This window comes from Coturnix japonica, chromosome 3 (assembly GCF_054131305.1).
Source record: "Coturnix japonica strain WE chromosome 3, WE-NBRP24, whole genome shotgun sequence".
Lineage (NCBI taxonomy): Eukaryota > Metazoa > Chordata > Aves > Galliformes > Phasianidae > Coturnix > Coturnix japonica.
Window position 1 is genome coordinate 43,951,218 of NC_140665.1, and position 23,782 is coordinate 43,974,999.

At 41.9% G+C, this 23,782-nt stretch overlaps 1 protein-coding gene across 1 annotated transcript; it reads left to right on the top strand.

The window, feature by feature from the left end:
- Nucleotides 1-3,309: 3,309 nt before the first annotated feature.
- On the top strand, nucleotides 3,310-9,653 carry SOD2 (superoxide dismutase 2). Its single transcript, XM_015858046.2, has 5 exons — nucleotides 3,310-3,362; nucleotides 3,870-4,072; nucleotides 6,384-6,500; nucleotides 7,625-7,804; nucleotides 9,127-9,653. The coding sequence occupies exons 1-5, from the start codon at nucleotides 3,334-3,336 to the stop codon at nucleotides 9,270-9,272; spliced, it is 675 nt and encodes a 224-aa protein (XP_015713532.1). The 5' UTR covers nucleotides 3,310-3,333; the 3' UTR covers nucleotides 9,273-9,653.
- Nucleotides 9,654-23,782: the final 14,129 nt, after the last annotated feature.

A 23,782-nucleotide genomic window follows, 5' to 3' on the forward strand; every position in this document is an offset into this window, starting at 1 on the left:
AATTTCAGGCCAGCCTTTCAGTATTTATTCTACAGATATATATATATATATATATTTCCTTATAGATAGTTTAAAAAACAAAACAAAAAAAGTAATAAAAGCAAGCTTCATAGTTTGAAACTGGTTCTTGTCAAAACTTAGGAAGTGTCCTGGAGGTAAATGTGTCATAATTTAGTTTGTACTTCTAAGTGGTTGAATTACGTCTTAAGGTGATACTGTTTTTGATTGGTCTATGGAAGGGGGAGCTTAGTGAACTGATTTTGTAGGTGTTGCAAGTAGGGGGGAGAACACGCTGCTGTTGAACAAAGAAGTCTGGAATTTCTCAGAACCTGAATTTCTGGTGATTGTTTTCAGTCTGTTTGTGGTTGTAGCAGTATGGAAGGTGATGAAAAGGGTACCAACTTCAGCAAGCACTGCTCATAGGGGAAAAAGGAGAGTATTTAACTGTACTTTCAGGTCGACTTAAGTCTGGTTTCAGCATTTTTCTAACTAAGAATCTTGCAATTACCAGACAGCTAATGCAATTCCCTCACATTCATCCGCTAAATTGATATTAAATAGCTTACAGTGTGCCATTTACTTTGGGAATACAGGAACTGTTGTTTGAAAGTAATATTTCTCTAAAGTTAGGAGATACTTGAGTGTAACTACAGTTTAGATAGTAAAATCATAGATTATAGAAGGGCTTCCATGGTATTAAATGAGAATTAACACCTCTAGTATTACTGTCTGCAAAAAGTAGAATTAGTTGCCACTACTATTAGCCTTTGTGTATGTTGGAAACATACTAGTCTATGTACCACTGATACTTTAATTTCATAGAGCTTAATTAGAGGTTTAAAACAACTCAGCAGTCACTGGAAGTATTGATTCTATTGGTGATACCGCATGGGGTGGTTTGTTGTTTTTTTTTTTTTTGGAACATTACTTCAGCCCTTACTGCCTGAAAAATAGCAGTTAATGGACAGTTGGGCAAATAGAAATTAGGTGACAAGAAAAAAAGTACTGGCATCCAAAGGTAATTTCTTGTTTACAAAAATCCCTGATAACATAAATATGTATTTGCTGGTGCTTTACATTTGGCTTTAATATCACCTGATTATAGTGTGTATATATATGTACTTAAGATACTTTGTGTATATTATTATAAGTTTAAAAGGGTAGTAATAATGATAGACAGTTACAATGACTTGATAATACATATGGTAGAAAACCTTGTGAGAATGGTGGTGGTTCTGCTCTATCATGTAACCGGCTTGCTTTTTTGCAATGCTTACTGCAGAATAGTGAAAAGCAGTATAATAATACACAGATAAATGTTAAAATCAGTAATGTTCACATTCTGGCTGTCAATACATACAGCCTATGGTATGGCTCTTAATAATCCTGGAGATGACTGCTGGTGCATTGTTTTCAGGAAAGTCCTGTTTTCAGGTTGGTTTTGATTAAGATAATTCATTTTGTGTCATACCTACTGATAAACTTAGAGTTTCGCTGCTCATTCTAGAGTACAGCTGGCTGATAACAAAAACTGAAGTTTGCATGGTATTCTTGAGGCTTTTAAAAGGGTATTGAGGGGGGAACTACTATTCTGTACACCTGTGCATTACAATGCACTTCGATTCCCTTTGTGGATCTCCATGTGGATTTGCTGGCAAATTCCAAGATGAGGTAAGTTATTCTAAACATGGTCGTTCAAACTTCACCCCTTCTGCTGTCTTTAGTCCTGTAAATTTAGGTTAAGATCTCTGAATATAAGTGCTTATATAAATAAGGCCAAAAGAAAAGAAATGGTTTGTGGCAGTAAAGAGATTTTCCCCAATAATTTGAATTAAACTTCATCTAGTGTTAGTCTTCATTTTGCACAATGCTTCATTACTGAGGGAAGGACTCTCTTCATTGGCCTTAGGGAATAAGTAATTTTACATGTTTTTTTTTCAACTCCTTTGCACTAACTATTTAATACTGATTATTTTAGCTGATGGAGTTAAGGTGCATGAAGCGTTCTCACGAGCATTAAGGGCCATGGATGTTGGGAGAAAATGGATATTGGAAAATGAGATATGCAGAGACGTGAGAAAGAGAACTCAAATGGAACAAAAAGAGTAAGTAGATCAAATAGATGAAAAAGTTTCTAAGTGCCTAGTTCTCAGCAGTTGAGGTGGGTAGCTCCTAATGGCATCTGCCCTTTGAAGGGGAGTGCCAGGCTGCTCGCAAGCTCTCGTACAGGCTGCTGCCCTGTCTCTGCTTGCAGTACTGACACAGGGGTTTCCAGTGCCTCTACTGTATGCCCAGGCATAACAGGGTGAAGTGACAGTCAAAAGACCTCTGTATTTGCTTCCTGTTTAGAAATGTCCACCTAAGAAACTGACTTGTTTCACGCTGTGGTATGCTGAAAATGTTGAAATGTGAAGTATTCTACATACCTGCTCCACCAACCATTGCATTTAAAGTCAAGGGATGGCTATCTTTGATACGTCTGTTATATTAAAAAAACAAAGGAGGACATATCATAACAGTTCTTTCTGTAGCCTATTCCTACTGCATTATGAAGCCCTAAGAACATCCCACTCTGCATGGGTCAAATTCTGACAAATTCCTCAGCTTACAGCTCATATTTTATATGATAATAAATGGGAAAAATACACACAGGCTCCTGATGTCAAAGGGAACTGCTGTGGTGCATTCAATGGGCCTGCTATCAGCAGGCTCTCAGGGCTGAGCTGCTTGCTTCTGGCAGCACTGCCCATGTCATAGCTAAGACCTGCACACAGCAACATGCAGGATTCTTTTTAGAGTTTTACTTTATTGGTCTCACTAGTGTTGCTTAGAAAAATGACCCTTCCTATTTTTGCTTGATTTTAACCTCTGAAACATCTAGCGGCTGATCTAAGCAACTTTTTCTTCTGTGAATTGGATTAAGCGTGCTGTATGTAACTTCTTTTTTCCATGTACTATTTCAATCAGTCTTAATGTGTTGCATCTGACCCCCACAAGTGGTGCACCTATCTAGTTAGTCTCTGTGTTACCTGTAGACTTACTTATATATTACATGGTCAGCACTAGGACTGTTACTCTGGCTTTATCAGTGAGCTGCTGTTCACTGCTCACATATACCACTGGTCTGGTAAGCAAGTCAGTGGCTCCACCTTCAACCCTGTACAGTGTATTAAAGGCACGTGTCTTTTAAACACCAACAGCGATTAACAACCCCTTGAAACCAGGCCTATCGACCCTCCCTCACGCACCCTCCCCTCCGTCAGGCCCCGCCCCGGCAGTGTGTGCACAGGCGCGGTGTGTGGTGGCTGCAGTGTCCGCCGCGAGCTGTCCGCCATGTTGTGCCGCCTGGGCTCGGCGGGCAGGTGAGAGCCGCGCCGCCGCCGGGAGGGAGGAGAGGTCGGGCTGCCGTGCTCGCCTCCGCCCTGCAGCGTGAGGGGCAGCCGGGCCGTGGGCTGCCGTGTGCGGGATGCGGGAGGGGGCGGAGGAGCTGTCACCTCTTGTGCTGTCCCTTTCAGTTCAGTAAGAGGGGGTGGCGGTGCCGGCGATAGCACTGCGAGGTGCAGCCGAGCCGGGCAGCGCGGCTGGTACTGGCCTCAATGGGGCTGTGGGATTTCTGCCTTCTTTCGTACCAAGGTCACCTGTGCGAGGGCCCTCGGGGCTGACCTTCCTCCCAGCCTGGAGTGCTTCCTGTCGGTGCGGCGCAGTAACGCGGGTTAGGAGGTGGTAGCTCTACATTGAGAAGCCCCGCTGACCTTCACGTGGGCAGCTGGCCGTAGCAGGCCGGTTTTTCTCTCTGCTAAAGGCGGTAAAGAGCAAGTACTGCACGAGACTGATTCCTTCACTCCTTCCTATTCTCGTTTCCCATCTAGGAGCAGGGCTGCGCTGGTAGCGCCGTTGGGGTGCTCGGTCGCAAGGCAGAAACACACTCTGCCTGACCTACCGTACGATTATGGAGCGCTGGAGCCACACATCAGTGCTGAGATCATGCAGCTGCACCACAGCAAACACCACGCCACCTACGTGAACAACCTGAATGTTACAGAGGAGAAATACAAAGAGGCGCTGGCAAAAGGTGCGTATTTCCATCGGCAGCAGGTGAGAGAGCCAGTGTGTGCTGTTGAGGATTTACACAACACCAAAGGGCAGAGTCAGTAGGAAGTTGTCCCTGAGAAACACCTGTGATGTGCTTGAAAAAAGAATGTTGATTACCTGTGAAAGTTTAGAGGTTTTCAAGTGGCCTCATAAGCCTAATAATAACTTGGGCAGTCTGAACAAGTGAGGTTTGATGAAGAATCAAGCAAACAAGATTGGCTGCTGCTTTATCCTGCTAGTGGTGGAGCCAGGAAAGCTGTATTCCAGAGGTTAATTAGTGAGGAAGGAAACCAAACGTTAGGAAAGCAGTATATCTGCTGTAGATGTGGTTACTGCTTGAAATGACTAAGGATTCATCCCCCAGCAGAGAAAGAATTTCTGACTAGCAGAAACATGGTGTTGTATGGACCCTTGGAGGTGTTTAAAGGAAAAACAAAAATCCTGTGTCCTTTGGTAGGCTCTTACTGCTTGCTCTTGGTGATAGTGTGTCTGCAGGTAGAACTGCATAAGGATTTTGTTGGTATTATTCTGCAGGTATTGGTGATGATCACACACATCAAAGCAGGCAAATATTTGCTTGCGGTGTTTTTGTGTGTTTTGGGTTGGCTTCTTAGGTGATATCCTTGTATAGAACACGTAGTGTTTTGAACCTCATTAGAAAGATTAAGGCCAGGTTATAGGAAAGGGTGAAGTCTGAACTCTCACCTCTTTGTCAATATTGTCATTCTCTTCCCACTAAAAAACTGAGCCTGGCCCAAAGTACTGCACAGCAGTTTGATTACACAGCAGATCTCGTGACTGTTTAATATCTCCTCTGGATAATAGAACTTCAAAGCTGACTTTTTTCAGCAATAGTAAGTAGTTTTCAGATCATCTTTAATGTTTTCTTAACCTATCTGTAATTGCTCAGATAACTCAGAAGCTGTCTTGAGTCGATTCCATTGTCTCCTGTTACCAGGTCTGAAAATGAGTCTGCATGTCTGTGATAAGGTCCTGCCCAGCAACTAATAACTGTATTCCAGAAAACTTTCAGCATAAGCTTGTTCCGATTACTTCTTCATCGGAATGTTCTGTATGTTGCTAGTTGAAGGCTATAATCACAGAACTTATTTTAATTGAAAACTTAGAACTGCCAGAATTTTTCTGTACTCTTCTGACAGTCATTTGACTTATGGTGCTTTACTTTGCTCTTAGAACGGAAAGAAACCGTTCAGTAGACTGAGAAACTGAGCTTACAGGTCTCTTGAGCACCGCTTCTAAGCTGAACCTGTCCAGTGTGTCTGTGTTAAGGAGTGTGGTAAGCTGGAGCCAAGGGTCAGGGGCTTTATATGCAGCTAGATTCTAAGATACTTTGTGGTATCTTAAGAGTGAGTTACCTTTCTCTATCCTCTTTTCCAGTGCCAAGTTCAGCAGGACTGACTTGACAGTGCCACAAATACTGTGCTTTAAGACAGTGATCAAATGCCATCACTACCTCATAGTGGTCTTGGGGAGTAGGGTTCCTATGGTGGGATAAACAATAATAGAGACGCTACAAATGTCCTGGGTTATTTTTGGATTTGTGGCTTGTAGGACGATGTGGGTGAGTTTAGTGACTGTGATTTAACAAAGCCTTGAGTTCTGCATATTGGGAATCTTGTGAGTCATTTGACTTAACAGCTTCATCTGGATGTTTTATTTCTGTGAGACTTGTGGCTTCTTAAGGATACAAGGAACTGCTGAGAACTTGTAATTCTGTAAACAAAAACAGAACTACTTCCCCAGAGTAAATGAAAAAATGTAAGGATAAGAACATCTTGTTTGTGCATTTTCTTACTGTACTTGTCAACCATTTCTGGAGCACGCTCTGTTCACCCTCTTCAGGGTGTTTAAGTAATTAAGAAATTCTTATTTAGAAAATCAGCAGCTCAGAGGATAAACAGTGTTCTTGTCTAGTAATACTAAACAATTTTCTAGTGCTAGATCCTTATTTCATTCTTGTACTACTATTGGTTTTGTTTAGCTGTAGAATGACAGTAGACTGTAGAGGCATGAATTGCCTGACAGGTGCAGTATTGGCACATCACATGCAGTTACATCATAAGAAGAAGTCAAAGATAAAGAAATGTTTAATGCAGTTTGACAGTGACCATCTAAAATGTGAGTAACAGTCACAAATCCTACCTTTTCCATAGGCATGTTACAGGCTAGTAAGACTTGAAAGATTTGGGGTATTGGTGGTGACCTAATGACAACTTAACTGCTTCTGTGGTGATATTATTTATCTATTTATGTATCTTCTGTGTCCTCAGGTGATGTTACAGCTCAGGTGTCGCTTCAGCCTGCACTGAAATTCAATGGTGGGGGTCATATCAATCATACCATCTTCTGGACAAATCTTTCTCCCAATGGAGGAGGAGAGCCTAAAGGTTAGTGCTTGTTATGGGTGTTCAATGAGTCAGTCTTAATGGACCAGCAGATCTGATGATCTTTTCTCTCTTTGAAAGGGTTTAAGTTTTCTTTATTTTCCTGAGTTTATTTGCCTTTCTATATGACAACTTATGTAGTTCTGTGGAATTCAGGGTCTTGTGCATGCAAGTGAAAACTATGAAAAGATAACTGCTGATTATGTTTTTAAAGATGATTATATATACATTGCAAAATACTTGACTGTTGCTGTATATTGTCCTTTTCCTCTTCATGAGATAAAATACACTTATCCAGAACTGTGCTAATTGAGATTGCATTCACTTAGTTCACAGAAAAGAAGGAAATATGCTGCAGACTACCCAGTTTAGTGACTGGATGTCTGTTCCATTTTCAGTTAGGGATGGCTTAGCAGTTAAAGGATGAAATCCCTTTTGGGAGGATAGAGAAATGGTAATCTACAAGTGATCTTCAATTAAAGGCAGTGGTCCTATAATACAGATCTCAGGCTGCTGTGATAAACTTGAGTGTTTTCAAATGAAGTGTATATCAGATGGTGTTCTCGGGAAAGATCATAGAATCAGAGAATCATTAAGGTTGAAAAGGACCGCTGAGATCATCCAGTCCAACCATCAGCCCATCACGACGTGCCTATTAAACCATATTCCTCAGTACCATACCACATCACCACATTTCTTAGTTGCCTCTAGGGAAGGTGACTCCACCACTTCCCTGGGCAGCTTGTTCCAGTGCTTGACCGCTCTATCAGGGAAGAAAGTTTTCCTAATATCCAACCTGAAAAGATGTGTTAAAGCCTTACCTTTGTCTGCAGTTTCTGTGGAGTTACTGTGAAAGGTGGTAATTTTCCAGCATTGCACTGTATGTTCTATTGATAGCGCCGTGACTGTCTTTGATAACAGTGTGTTTGACTGTTCTAATTGCTTTCTTGACTGCTGTCTGGAGCAGGTTGGGACAGAATTGTTAATGATGTATCTATTCTGTCTAGACAGTTCCCTGAGAGCCCAAATGCATTTGCATCTCTCTTCTATTTCTAGATGACACCTGGGAATTGAAATACGTTAAATACCTGAAATTCAGTGATATTTCTGTGCTTTTTTTTTTAAAGGAGAATTGATGGAAGCCATCAAACGTGACTTCGGTTCTTTCGCAAACTTCAAGGAGAAACTAACAGCTGTATCAGTTGGTGTTCAAGGATCAGGCTGGGGGTGGCTTGGCTATAATAAGGAACAGGGACGTCTACAGATAGCAGCCTGTGCAAATCAAGATCCTTTGCAAGGAACAACAGGTCAGCTTTCTTTCTTCTTCTTTCGCTTTTTGTAGATTTCAAAGGCAAGTGTATAGGTGGGACATATTGTGAAAGAGCATTGGGCATGAAATTAGGTTAGGCTCCTTTGGACTGTTCCTGAGTTATGGGAGTAGCTTGCTTGTCAAGAGTATTGGGAAGATCAAGTGTCTTACCTTTAGATTGTTTTCTCTTATGAGGATCTATTTATAGAACTGATGGTGTAGGCCAGACACCAGGAGAGGGGAAGATGTGTGTAATATCTCTTGATATGAAACAGGCTAAGTTTAAAACTGAACACTTAGAACGTGCTTCTCTACTATTGATAGATAGTTATGAATGTCAATTAAATAAGGCTTGGGTGAGAACATCTCTTAGGGCTAGACAGGCAGCTGGGATCACTTCTGAAGGTATGTTTGTTTGCTTAGAGACATAGCGGTGATGAAGGCAGCTTGGAGACGCTCCACAGAGGAAAGAGCTAATGCCCAATGAGAATCCTGCTGGTGATGGCTGTTGTCCAAATCCAGTCACAGATGTCATTAAAACACGTTCTGTGGAATTCATAGAAAGTGATGAGGAATATCATGTGTTTTCCATTGGATGTTAGGGGGAAGTTCTTCACTAGGAGAGTGGTTAGGCCCTGGAACAGGCTGCCTAGGAAGGTTGTTGATGCCCCATCCTTGGAGGTGTTCAAGACCAGGTTGGACGGGGCCCTGGGCAACCTGATCTAGTAAATGTGTATGTTTGGTGGCCCTGCCAGGCAGGGGGGTTGGAACTACATGATCCCTTCCAACCCGGGTCATTCTGTGATTCTGTGATTTCCATGTTTACTTTGACTGTAGTGGTCTGTGCCCTGCTTATCAGTGGGGAAAAAAGAAAAAAAAAAAGAATAGTTTTAGTGTTGAGACATAGAGTATAACGGGGATATTTTACCCTCTCCCATACATTGAAAACTGCCTACTAAAAATTCAGCTAGAAGGATGTTTTAGCACAAAAGCAAGGAAAGCAGTGAAACAGTAACTTAGATTTAAAGCATTGGAAGCAAATACTCATGTCAAGAGACTTCTTTGTGGTGGCCTGGTCCCGGAAAATACTCATGTTACTGGGTATGTGGAAGGGTATTCATAGGTGTGTATTCTAATAATTTAGTTTATACAGTGTGTGTGGAGAGCAGTCAGGTCTGTAAAGCATTTTAGTGAGTTCCTGTGTGCTGGAGAGCTCTCTGTTTCTGCAGCTGATGAAATTTGGTAATTGCAAACTAAGACTTTGCAGTGGAGCATTTCTTCACAGACTTAAAAAAAAAATGTTATCCTCCTTTTTTACAGGTCTCATTCCATTGCTGGGAATTGATGTATGGGAACATGCCTATTATCTTCAGTATAAAAATGTTCGACCTGATTATTTGAAAGCTATCTGGAATGTGATCAACTGGGAGAATGTATCTTCGAGATATGCATCTTGCAAAAAGTAGAGTGGAATTCTTGCACAGACTACTAAAATGGCAGCAGTTCTACTTTTGTTTCACTCTTGTAGTAGTTTCTGTGGCATACAAATGAATTGCTCTAATACAGAAAACACTTAGCTCATCCCACAAAAGCATTTCATAATCAAACAACATGTCTGCTTCTCTAATCCTATGGAAAGTGTTTGCTTAGGTTTTTGAAGCTTTAAACTGTTGTGCAACAAGGGGGAGAAGACACTTTAATCTGTTCCATTGCATATAGAAACATAGCTCACTTTGCTGAAGCTTAATGAGGTGATGGATTTCTTTGTTGCACATAAATACCTAAGTGGAAACGCAAACTTTGTGTTACTATGAACAAATAAAACTCAAAAGAAGACTCTAATGTAACCATCTATTAACAGACTCATCCTTGGTAGCAGCTGGTCTGGTTACTAGACTTGAAAAGGGCTGGGGAAGATGTGTGCTGTTTGCAATTTGCTATATTACAGGCAATGGTACTTTCTTAGAAATCAAGAAGATATGAAGCAGAAAATAGACATTGTGGTTCCTGCCTGACTTGACAATCTTCAGTCATCCCTACCCTTTCCTGGGTCTCTTGTATGAGATCTTGTATGAGATGTGGTGTAGCGGTATAATAGCTCTTGAAATGTTGTCTTGGGCAAGAGGTTACAGTACTGATCAGGCTAAATTGTTTATATAGGAACTGAATAACAGCATGTGGTATCTATTCCGTATTAGTTGTTTGAATATATCCTGAAACTACTTTTAGCTTTAGAGACAGATTAGAAGCATAGAATCTGCAAGTATAAACTGTCTTTCCATAGCAGTGGTCCTGAAGCAGTAGTAACAGGTTAAACTTAAACGCTTGAGGTAGGAATGAAGTACTGTGTGGTATTACAGAAGAGGTTGGTGTGTTTGGGTTGCTTTGTTAATTCTATTGCAGGTAGTTGAGATGGGATGCTACTGAACATATGTAGCACCTTGTGCGTGAATTTTGAGTGTTTCCAGAGTACTCCTTTAAGCTAAGGATGGATTGCCAGAGAAACAAGGAATGTGTTTGCATTAGCAGACTGCTAGGCCCCCGTTTTGAAGTATTGTGCAAGATTAAAGGTGGAGATGTTAATAAAAATAGTAACGCATTTAATCAGCTGATACAGGGGGAGAAACTGCTACCACCATAGGAGCAATCTTTAGTCTCTAACCAGAACTCTGAATGTTCATTGTAAATTAAAGTGTGTTACACAGAGTGAGTTATCTGGCATTTAAAATGCTTGAGGGGTTTTTTCCTACTCTGTGATCTTCTCTAGGCCTAATTCTCGTATCAGGTATGCAGCTTGAGCTGCTTAAGTCTGGATTGCCTTATATATTGTTTAAAACACATATTTGTCACAGCTTTCACATCCTTGGTTTTCTTCTGATATTGAGCAGTGGTGAAGTACCTCTACTGGTAATCAGCGTGTCAGCTTTAATTTGCATTAAAACAAAATAATAAAGCAAAACAAGCAAACAAAAAAAACCCCCAACATAACAAACAAAAAAATACAGACTGTTGAAGGAGTCCATGCTTTTACTGTCCCAGTTCCACTATACGTCTGGAGAGCTGATGTGGAGCTCTGCCATGAACTATGCGTGGCTGTTCTTAGAACAGTGGTCTCCAAAAATAAAGACTAGGATCACACTTGTCCTCTGGTGCAAACCTCCATGCAGAAAGAATTACGCTTTTAGGAGTCACTTTTATTAAATGAACCTAAATCTTTGCTGTAATTATCTACTGGGATAGAAAGTTTATTCCTTGCTTAGTGTGTCAGATGAGAGGAGAATCTTTTATTTCCATGCTTTCCAGAGAAAATATCTTCAAAGAATGGATGAGGCATGTTGTGTTTACCATGGAATCTACTTAAAGTTGAAGGAAACAACAGGTTTGTTTGTTTGTTTCTACTGGGACAACTTAGTGTGGTAAAATACCATACAGCAAAGAGATCCAAGAACCTTCCCCAAGAGTAAGTGAATGCTGAGGTAATGCTTTGTTAACAAGTGCCATAATGCATTGGGTATCAGGTTGGTACTGTGTGCTCTTAAAGAGCGAAGATGGATGTGCCTGCATTCTGATGGTCTAAGAGGGAATGTTTAAGCTTTGCAGGAAGCCTTCATTGTCTTCAGGCCACAAGGATGCAAACCACAGAGATCTCCTCAGTTAGGCTCATCTCTTGCTGAAGCTCTGAAGCCCAACACATGCTGGTAAGTCTCAGTTTGTGCTGCGTTCCTGGTTGAGGACAGACTTCTCTTGCTTACAGTCAGCTGGTGAGCTTGTCCCAATGTCTTTGACCATAGGAAGTTAAAATCTGTATACAAACAGGAATGTTTGTGGAACAGGAAGAAAATTTACCAGATGCTGAAGGCATTGGAAGTAATGCCCTTAAATTTAATCGTAGCTGTTATTACTGCTTTGATTTGAAGTGTGATGCTTCTAGGCAGGTTCCTGGTACGTGTGTGTGTGTGACTGCAGAGTTGGAACCACTCCTATGGCGGAGAACCAGAGCTGTGCTCTCACCGCTAGGTGGGGGTGTGCATCTACTTCATTAGTAGGATTTCTCAGCGGTGTTTCCAAGGGGCAGATAGGTAAAGAAGCACAAAAGGGGAATTGTTTGGGCTGCTGCTTTGTAAATAGGGCTCTTGTCTCTGAAGCTGTCAGCAAGTGGTACCTGGGGAGGAGATGGTGCTGCTGTGGAGAGGACAATTTAGAAAATACAGGCAAAGATGGGTCTTCCTGTAGCTGGAGACAGGCATGCAGAGCCTAGGGAGAGCTGCTACTAGTTAAAATAAAGATGCTTCTAGGATTTCCACCTGGCTGCCTCATCATGCTCTAGCTTTGTTTGTGTGGGGATGTGCGTTGTCTGTCACATCCTGAGCAGCCTTTCAAACCCAGAGATTCAACAGCAGGGGGTGAAGTCTCTTGGTTGCTGTAGTGAATACAAGGTTGCAAAGAACTCAGCAGGCTACCTGAGGTTGTATAGTTACAGTTGTGCTGCCTTGCAGAGTGGTTACTGCTCTGCAGAATCTCCACCTTGTCACTGGATCTTCTCACCTGAAGAGATTAGTACAGCGTCAAATCTGCAAACCTCCTGCCCTGGGACGTTTGTTTTTTTTTTGCCACTCAAGTGTGTTGGAGGTCTGGAAACCAGAAGGTATAGAAGACAGAACATCTGTTAATATAAGAGTCAGGATTTGAAGGTAATCCCGCAGTTCTGAGAAAAGCTAATTCATTCTGTCACAGGATTTGGCTCTAGCAGGAATGGTAATGTTGCCATTTCTGTTACGACTCCAGAAACTCTGACCTGAAGTAGCTAAAAGAAAGGGCTCCTAGTTTGCAGCAGTTTTGAAATTTGGCTATGTTTAATACTAACCAGAATAAAAAAAGCTTGTCTGTATTTCCAAGAATCCAGAAGCTCACCAGGCCCTACAGCTGCCTGAGAAGTCTGATGTTCCTGTCTGCCCCAGCAGCTGTCATGGGCTTCGAGCCTCAGGCTTCTCTAAAGATCTGTTGAGAAAGACATGGGAGGAGTGGGAATGCAAGCTTTCAAAGGGTGCATCATGGAGTGCTGTTTTTGTCTTCTCCCTCTCATAAAAGATGCACACAGACCTGGCTAACCAGCCACTCTGGCTGAGGAGATCTTGACACTTGGGTCCTTGGAATTGTTATAGTTAATTTCCCAAGCTGATGAGGCAAACTTGAATTGTGTCAGAAATTATGTGCCCTCTTCTTCCATTTGGGTTACCCCACCTCCACTGAAGATTTCAGGCTGCTTCAAAAGACCTTGGATTTGTTTACAATAACTTGTATTGATGTTTTCAAGGAAGAAATGCTCACGGGTTTCTACTTATTCATGTTTCCTACAAAAGAATAAGAATCGCAGAACCAAAACTTTCACGTCGGTTTTGGGGAGGGATGGAAGAGTGTTATTCTCAGAACTAAGTGTGGGCTTGATGCCTGTTTGCATAACTAAATGAGACGGGAACAGTAAACTGGAATTAGCCTGTTTGAAGGTCAAAAGCTCCAGGGGGAGTTCTTCCCTTGTCTACAAGGGATCCAGGTCAGTTAAAAGCAGTTCAAAGCCAGAATTGCTGCTTTTCTATGTTATCTAGCTGGGAACTGGAGTTGTTCCTAGATGTTGTTTTATCCTAAGCATAAGTTATAGTAGTTAAGTGGTTGTTGTTGTCCATCTGTTGATACTCGTTGCTGTTCCAGTTTCATTCTCTGCAGCTGTTTTAGAATTGTGCGGTGCACACTGTGTGTGACAGGCAAAGCTGTGCTTTTCATGGGTGAAAGCACAGGATATTAATCAGAACTGAATGTTTTTGTTCCAGATGTGCTTGTCTGTCACAGACACTGGGATGAATACAGGTGTGAGCTGGTAATGAGGCATCAGTCTTGAATGTGGTCCCTGAGAGTAACAACTTCTGATTCTGGGCCTGACTAGTCCAGATTTTTCTCCAGTGAGATGTGATTTCAGCTTCACTAGAAGGAATTTTGCTTCTGTGGCCTCAAGTGAAGTATCCCAGGGCCTATCTCATGTTGTGATGCAGGACTTTCCTTTGCCTGATCCCTTTGCATCAGCAGCTGGAATGTCTCAACAGCGCTGTGATCTTCCCACTATGTTTGTTACTCCAAATCACGTGGAGCTCACTGCAAGTTTTGCATGGGCAACAAAAGCAAAGCTCTCCTTGGCCAGCTGGGAATACGAACCCAGATGCTGTACCCAGGAGCATGTTTGAGGCCGGCTGCAGGATGAGGCTGTAGGCTGGGTTTCTGGGCAGGTCCCAGTGTGGAGGCAATGATGCAGGAAAGTCCTCATCTGGCTGCTGCTCACTTGGAACTTCTTGCAGATGTTGAGCTGGCCCTGACATCTGGAAATCCTAGCTGTGCTGTCCAGTTATGGATCCTTGAAGATTACAGATTTGAAAGGACTAATGTGTGTGTGCCTAAATATGTTGTCATAATCTTATCTGTGTGTGTTGTTCTGTTAACCTCTACTAGGTGCTTGGAGAAAAAATGGCGAAAAAACCAAAACAATCCAGCTGATTGCAACTTAGTCTTGCAATCCAACATCTTCTTGCCAGACTCAAGAGGCAGTATAATCCCTGTTCGTGTGGTTTTTATTCTTTGATTTCTCACTAAGACCAAGTGCTGGAGAGGGTCTCACCCCCTGTGGCAGAGGGCAAGCTGATAATGTATTGGCAGGACAGAAGACATCTATCATTGGACCTTGTGTACATGCCAGTGTTATCAGATTAATCAGAGAGACAGCGTATGTGCATTGTTCTTGTACTGCTTTATTACTGAAGCCTCTGCCTAAGGAAGCTATTGATTGGGCTGGAATTGCTTTTGTGGTTACCCAGGCAGGTCATATAGGTGAAGCACTGGTTCTGTGCATTCATGAGTCACAAGAAATGAAGGCCAGTGGGTGTATTACAGGTCAGGTCAGGCAAGATCTCCACCCTTCACTACAGTAATTTCCAGATGGGGCTCTGGTTATGAACAGTTTTCCTGTTAGCCAACGAACTGAGTTTAGAGAAATAAAAGAATGGTTGTCTTCCTCCCCCTGCAGTGAAATAAGACCTCCTATCTTCTGGAGTTATTTCTGGATGACAGTACCATTCATTGAAGAAGCTTCAAGGTGGGTGCTGTAGCTTTGTCTCTGCTGTCTGGGTGGTAGGCTGTTAGGACATTCCTTAAAAATGCAAAAGAAAAACAGTGAATTCTTTGCTGCTTAAGTGTATCTAATGTGCATCTGCCACCAGAGTGCTCTACCCAGCTATCCCAGTAGCATTTTGGAGGTGATGAAATCTGAGTTCCTGCAGACTAAGTTTTGGGGATGTTTGGTAGCAGTCAGACAGATACAATCCTCTCCAGCCCGTGTCTGAGCTACTCACCTGAAATGAGGTGGTGGGTTTCAAAAAGGAATACTGCAGGCTGCGTACTGGCTGCTTGAGGGAAGCTGCATGCCCACACCATGGGCTCATTCTACTAATTTAGCCTCATGTCCTCTTTCTGACTCCAGCTGCTTGATGTCTTCAGTTGAGCTGGCAAGACATTTTGAATCAGTCAACAGCTGACATTCAGTGAATAAGTTATGTGCTTCCTCAAGTCTAGCCCAGAGCGTTTTCCAGCTCCATAAAACTCCTTTCTGTTGGTTTGAGAGGGGAACAGAAATGGAGCACATTCTATGACTGAGTTAAAAAATGTTTAATGGCAGCTGAACAAGAGCTCTGATTTAGTGATTTTCATCAGACTCAAATTTAGACTTCATCATTTACAGATATTTAGACTGCAGAGTTAGTGTTGCTGGTTTTCATCTTTTTCCTTCCCCAAAATAATTTACAATGAATTAGTTCATCTCATGTCAGCGTGGTCATAGTGGTGGCAGTTGGCAGCGATGCTTGGGTTATGCTAGCTTGAATGCAAAATTAAATACGGTGGCAAGTAGGAATCGGCGACATGAAAAACAAGGGAAAAAAGGGGGAAGAAACTTCATGGAACCTTGCAGATCCTCAGAGGTCCCTTCCAACACTTGTGATTCTGTGAACACAGTCTCAGCCTCTCGTGGAGAAATGATTGGAAAAGACAGAGAGGGGAGATCCTCTGTTTTGTCTTTTGTACCTATACAATAGTCCAATTGGACAAGACCTTCAAAGGTCACAGAGACCAACTGCCTGATCACTTCAGAGCTAACCAAAAGTTAAAGCATATTATCGAGGGCATTGTCTGAATATATCTTGTCCACACCACCCTGCTGTGTTTGTACAAAGAAAATTATTTAATCATCTATAATAACTTCATGATGGAGGATTTAAAGCTGTTCACAGAAGTCAGTATGACGAACATCTACTCAAAACTGCCCATCCATCTACTTTGACCTTACTTGTCAAGCAGCAGAGAGCAGAAAAATTTTGCTGCTCCTGCTAAACCATGTCTGTTTTGTGTGTAGTTAGAGAGAGCACGAATACCTTGAGTAATGTTTTGTGTATTTGAATTGGGAATTGAAAGAGACCTTAGGGGCTCCATCCAGAATGACACCAGTCTATGAATATCTGATTGATAATGCTGGATTAGAACAGCTGCAAGAGGATGGGCTGTGAGCTCTTCTTCCATTGCAGTTTAACAAATAAGTGGTAAGAAAGTTAATTTGTCAAAGAGTTCTGTTTAAACAATTACTGCTGGATCTGCAGTAGTGTCCAGAAGGTCATTCCCTGAACTGTTGGCCTGAGATGAAGTTTATATTGAAAGAAGGCTCTTTGTAAGTAGAGACCAGAGACCGTTCATTGGCTTTGTGTAGGGCAGATTATGCTGTCTGCTTGCTTTCCCTAAGGCGCAGCCATAAATACTGCTGTAGTAATGTGAGATCATAGAAAAATCTGAAGTAGTTTTTGCTCTGAGGGATGTTGTGTCAGAAGAAGCTTGAACAGCAGTATGTGTTCTCTAATAAGGAGATCTAATTCATCTTTCTGAGTTTACCTAATATATTGGCTACAGCTGAAGTATTTTTATACATATGGACAAAAGTTCATATCCACTGTCTAGAAGAAGGTATATGAAAGTATTCCTGAAAGATGAATGGGTGATGCTGGCAAAATACTGCTGTGTTGCACACAAGTACTCATATTCTAAAGATACCTGCCACATAACTACCATGTGTTTGAATGTAATCAGTCATGTAATGGCTTTGTTCATGCAAGGATTCATATGAAATGGATGATCACAGTGTCTATTTGTGTTTTAAAACTTAAATTTCAGGTATTTGCCATTTATTTCTCTATTTTCCCTTCATTGGCTTTATACACGATCTTTCTCTTGTGTAAGAAGTTGAGGGCTCTGATCCAGTCCTTGCCTCCCTCTTCTTAATTTGTATGATCCTGTAGATTATCCCGGGGGATGCCTGTGGCTCTTCTGAGCCTCTGTGCTGAAATGAATGGAACCACTGGATGTTCCAAGACCAACTTAATCCCATAGGATACATGAATTCCTCAAGAACAGACATGATTTTTGTCTCAAAACAACAACTAATCCCCAGTCAAATTGTGCTGATGTAACATATATACTTTTTTTTTCCAGTAGACTAAGGAGTCTGGATAGGAAACTCTCATGAGAAAACTAAAAAACTGTGGTACTAATGTGGACAGAGGATTCATATTGCTAAGAAGTTGAATTATTTGTAGTGAACTGTGGGGGTTTCTGTAAACAAACAAATAACAAAAAAGCCCAACAACTAATTCATGTCCCCATTATTTATTTATTTTGTTTATGCCAGAAGTCATATCCTACATGGTCTCTCACTGATTGCATGGACATGAAAATCACCCAAGGGTGAGATTTTTGTTGATGCTAATCTATGATCCCAGGCTGCCTTCTACAAATCTGGGGTAGTGTTGTTGCAGCCGGTGACTTTTCTTATTGGTTCCTGGGGACAAGCTTGTCCTGTTACGTGTGACCGTGCCACCTCTCTTTGAGCCTTTCAGTCTGCTTTCCCTCCCAGCTTCTGTTTTGCTGGTAGGCATTAAACCAGAGTGGTAGGTGGCCAACTATGCCGTTTAAGAACAGTACTTAGTGTTACATTATGTTTTTGGCCAACGTTTCTTTTAAATGTACTGCCCTGCTTTTCTTTAATAGCCGTACCTGTTGGAAGAAAAATGCAAAGAAAAAAAAAGAAACAAACTGGAAAACTAGGGAATATAAACCTATATCTGCAGCCTATGTGAAGTTACACAACGGTGTGATTTTCAGTAACAAACCTTGTGTGAAGGGCTGAAATTTCTTTCTTTTCTTTTTCAGTAGTGAGAAAGTCAACTGACAAATCCAAAACGAGAAGAAAATCACACTCCCATATGAATTGCCAAGTGAGCACATAATAGCTGCACTTATTTTATTAGCCTACTGACCTTTCCTTTCTCTGATGAGGTTTCTTTTTCCTATTAGCTCTACTAGGATGTCTACTGAGATGGCAACAAAACAAACACTGTTTTTGTTGGCTAATTCATCTTTTCTCTGTGCGAGGATCACAGACATGGAGGCCACGAGCTGAAGCCTGCCTTGCAGCATGCACAAGAAGCCACCCTGTGCCATTGGGTACTGGGAAGAACGCTGCCGTGTTGAAGGCAGTGCATCCAGTCTCAAACAGCAATTCAAGTCATGATTGACTTGGAACCTGCAAGCAGTTTCTTTGCCTCCAATGGAGGAGTGTCATTTTGTTTGACACCATTCATGTATTTTTTGCACAGATATGGTATTTCTTCTTCACTTTTTTAGCAACTGCTCCACAGCATCTATTTCTCTGGAAATTATTAGTGCCAGACTGTGTGGGAAGGGCTTGGTACTTCCCGTCCCTGCTGTTTCTGGGGAAGACTGGTTTGCTGCAAAGTGCTACTGGAGAGAAATGGGTGAGATAACTGTGGCAGCACTTGCCCAAAGTCCTCGGTTTGATGTCCTTAGTTTACCCATCAGTGTAACCAACTGCACAGCATCAGTGAAACCAAGTGTTTCAGTTTTCTACTAAAGCAGTAAGGCCATAGAGCAGGACTATGGAATTTTTGGACTTATAAGGAAATCTGAGGAAACTTCAGAAATAATTCTGGAATATGCCCAGCAGACTGCATGGTAACAGAGGAGCTGGCTGAAGAATTTATAGCTGTGGAGAGAGAATCATAATCTTTTTCTAAAGAAATGTTGATCCAGGGAAGGGAAAAAACAGCTCAGAATGCTAATGGAGAATCTGTCAATTATTTTTTTCTCTGGTGGGTGACTTATGTGGAATCTATACCCCCATAAATCACAGAAATAAAACAACACAGCTGAAATTAACCCGCATCATTTAGACAGGATTTGGGGTGAGGATTGCACCAGCTTTCTATAATGCCAAGACTGCAGTGCCACGTTGTTCTAATGTCAGTCACTTCCAGCAGATAAGGTTGCATATAAACCACAACCCATCTGCAATTTCAGAAGGGCCAAACCAACCCATTTAGGAATGGCTAAATTGCTACTTCTCGAGTTTAAGTGGCAGCTTGATAAATGTGATCTATTTGACGTTAACTCCAGGGAAGTGTAGCCAGTTTTTCTTTAGTTTAGCCTAAGGGGAAAAGAGTATTAAATCTTTGCAAGTTGACATTTAAATTCTTTTCAGAACAATATCACACCATTTTAGAATTTAAGGTTGGATCGGTTGCTGTTATACATTTACTCTACGTAATTAATTTGTTCTATTAGTTTATTTCCAGACTCTTACTACTCGGGAACATTAATTACTTGCAATGATCCATAGTACAAGATACTCTCAAAAACACAGTGCCAGTTTAAAAAAATAGATAAATAAAAAGAAAAAAAGAAAATCCACCCTGCTTTCTTTCTGTGTCCAATAGATAATCAGAAGGAAAGTGTGAAGCTGCACGCCAGGTGACTTTCAAGCATTGTGTCAAGGTCTTGCCAACAACCCTAGCAGCCACGTTCAGCTCTTTGTGATTTAATGCTGGTCTCACCTCCCCATGTTTTTGAACATTCCATAATGCTGCTTGTCGTGGGCAGAACAGCAGAGAGCACATTTCCTCTGGGCCTGTGGCACTAAGAATTAAGCCAGGATACAAGCTGACATGGACTTTTTTGGTGTTTGTGTTGAGAGGGGCTTTAGGAATTGCCTTCTGGGAGCCACTGCCCAGAAGGTCCCAGTAGTTGAAAGAATGGTTAAAGATGTCTTCAGCTGTTTTTTCTTTCTGTTTTGTACATCTGATGCAGGCTTGTTAACGGGGTTCCCTTGGACCACCTCAGCAGAACAAAACTGGTGTGAACAAGTAGCTCTCCTGTTCTATGTTATCCTCCTAGGTGCTGTTCTTACAAGGCAAGAAGCTGTGCTTTTCTGTGCACAGATGTTCCTGCAAAATCCCAGTTAAAGACAGAGAAGACTACAATTGCTCACCTGTTTCCAAAGTGTAGGTTAGACCCAGGCAATGGCCTTACTTACATTGATTTGACTGACTGCACTGATGGAGTATGTCAAGAATGTATGTTACCATTATACACTGGAAATATATATGCTCTATAGATGCTGAAGCCTTGATGGGCTCAGCTAGAAATATTTGAGTGTTGCAAAACATTGTATGTCTTCAAAGTGGTTGTTGGCCTCTTGCTATTTTTTAGCAGTCAGGAGAATAAGTGCCAAAGAAGTTCCACCTCAGTGTATTCATAGCATCACATTTTAATGACACCGAAGAAAATAGTATGCGTTAGCCTAATGATCCCTTCCACTTTAATAGCTGGGCTACCTCTGTGTTTCTCAAATAACTGAGGCTGTAAAGTTTTCTGCTGCTTAACTAGACTGTTTTGGTGTCAGTTAATGTCATGTTTTATTAAGTTAATGTGCTGGCTTCCCGCCAGCCGTATTTCATGTTTTACAGACAAGTCATCTCTATAGGGTACTGTTAGAAAATATTTTATAACATCTCATGTCTATTTGCAAACCGCAAACAGTCTCTCTGGTAAAACAAAATGCATTCAATTATTTTAATTTTTACTAATTTCACTTTTATCTGAAAAGTCCCTTCTGATGTGGAGAGTGCAGCTGTAGAGGAGGAAGCCAAGAGCAGCCCAGAGAGAAAACACCGGTGTTGGTGGAGTGGTGGGAGCTGTGGCAGGGCAGGAGGAGAGGGGGGCTGACAGCACAGGGAGGGCTCTGTGCTCCAGCTGTGACTCTAACAGCTCCACCAGTCCCCGCAGCACTGAGGCAGTCAACCAGCGGAGGGTGAGGCTGTCCCACTTGCAGGTGACAAGGGCACAGATGGAGGTACCAGCCCTTGTTGATGGCTTTGGAGTGGGCTCATGTGATAACTCTGCAGCAGCTTCCCTGCAATTGCTCTAGAGAAGTGAATACTGAGGAGTGAGGTAAGCAAAGCGATGCCTATAAAAACCATGCTGCTGTTTCACTTTCTCTTCTATGGATATGTGGACTGGCACAGCCCTGCTCTTTGGGATCTGCCCAGAAGCCTTTTATTGCTTTCCTTTCTTGAGGAAAAGGGTGGAACAAGCAGACTGACCCAAGATAGCTGATCATATTGCCTTTGGGGTCTATATGGCTTGTAATGTTGGGAGGTTGGTTAACATCAAACAGGGTGAATGGAAAGAGTTGTCTTCAGCTTGTAGCTTCATTTGGGATACCAAAGATCTTGACCAACCTCTTCAGTGCTCTTTAATAGAAGGCAGCTACTTCAAACACTGTATTTTGAAGGTCCCAAATTATTACTATGTTTCTTTGCAATTTATTTTCCACGTGATTTTGTTTTAAATTCTTCATGTGGCCCTGTGGCCAAAAGACTTATTCATCTCTGCAAGCACGTGGATGTAAAATAAACCCTGAAAGGTAAAAGCTCTGAACCATGTGAGAAGTTGAATCATTCTGTTGGAAGCAGGGACTAATGAGTGGAAAGAACAATTCTGGGCACATTCTGTCACTGCAAGGTGCGAAATATGCTTTGGATATAATTCCTATTTATGTTTGTATTCTAAAAGTGTCAAAAATCCAAGCTTAAGATTGCTCTTCTTCACACAGTGGAACAAAGCACTCATTCCTCTGGGGGTTAGTTTTGCCCTACCACTGCTGATACTGGATGCAAAGGGATGCTTCTCCATTCTCCAGCAGCTTCTGTCTGAGCCAGAAAGGAGTGTATTATTTGTATTAGCTCTTGGTGTGTTTATGGTTTACCACCTTACAAAGCTACGTCTTGAACCCAAACAGACTTTTATAGCTGCAGTATCCTGTGCCCAGCATTTGAGGTGGAAAGAAACTAATGCTGGGTTCCTCGTGACATGAACAGAATTAGATGTTTTATCTGCACTTTTACCACAGTCAGCAGTGAGACCCGGACACCTACACAGTCTTCTTGCATAGACTATTTTTTAATTTTTTTTTTGTAACAATATGAGGCAAATGACACAAAATTAAATATTTAGTGATTATAGGTACAATATATGCCAGGCTTCTGATAAACGTGGTCTGCAGCTGTGTCTGCCTCCTGAGGTCCCCATGTACCCAAAGAGCCATAACTCCTGTTGTGGAGTTTCACACTGTATTTCTGTGTGGTTATTTTCCCTTCTGGCATCTTACATTTACAGCAGCTGCTCTTCTCTTCCAAGATCCAGGAGAAGAGAGGAGAGGATGCTGGATTTCTTAAGAGATCTTTTGAAGCATTGTGACATTTCACAGCTGCTGTAAGAAAGTGCCATCAAAAGGAGAGTATTAAAATCCAGAACAGAGCATGTACCCACACCTGGGGCACAATTCTTGCCTCTGCAAGTGAAGGCTCTCTGCCAGCTCCCCTCACTGCCTTAGGAGCATGCTGTGAATGCTCTCTGGATAAGGGTGTATGTAACCACTCACTGGAAATCTACTGTCTTTCGGGGTGGGGGTGTCATGCCATCTCTAGACCAAAGCTGGAGGAAGTCTTTGAATGTCACATCCTCCAGCTCCACTATTGATGTGGCACTAAGGTTAAGTGAAATCTGCCACATCACTGTGTGTAGTCATCTGTTTTTATATCACCTGGCAACAGTGGGACCAGCTTTACTACCTTCATAGCCCTCAGCTTTCTGCCAGGTAGCCGATGTGTTCTGTTGCACAGCCAGAACCTCTGACCACCTGGTGGTAGGAGAGGTAATACTGGGCTGCTGGCAGGGGCATGCAACTACCTTCACTTGTCACTCTCCCCACTGTTAGGACAGGTGACCTACTGGTTTGGAGCAGATGACTGAATTGCAGACAGTAAAACTGGGTGAAATGACATTCATGCATGCTCCAACTTTTCTAACCACGTGCATTTGACTCACAGGGCTTTTATACAAAATGAAAGTTGAGATCTTCATCTAATCCAGATGCTTGCAGGACTGGGGAACTTCATTAAATACTTAGAATCAGCAACTCATGATACAATTGCAAAAGTTGGCAGTGCTGAGTTTCTGCTTGCCAGTGTTTTTAGAAGCCAGGTTAAGCAGTGAACAGTGGTGAGAACTGCAATTTCCCCCTCCATTTTAGAGATGGTTGTAGCTCTCTGTAATATCCCTGGGACCCACCTGCTGACATTCTTTGGTAACATTTTCTGACTGATTACTTTATACATGCACTTAACGGCTCTCACTGGGTAAGTTCTAGTTTACTAATGACAAATTCAGAGTAGAAAGCAAATATCAGTGCCCACAGAAGAAAAACAAAGGCCAAATTGTATGTAATTTGCAATAAGATGATGAATTTAGCTCTGTTTAACATATGTTAGCGATGAGGGCAGTGGTGTTAGGTTTAATTGGATACAGAATAAAATGATGAGGATTAGTCTCACTGGAATTAACGCTGGTAAATCTCCAGGAAGATCCACAAATGTTTTAATAGATTGAAGGCAAATGGGGGGGAAAAGAAAAAGGAGGGGGGGGGGAAGGAAAGAAAAGAAAAAGAGAGTCTGTTTTCTTATTTTTATCACACAGATTCCAT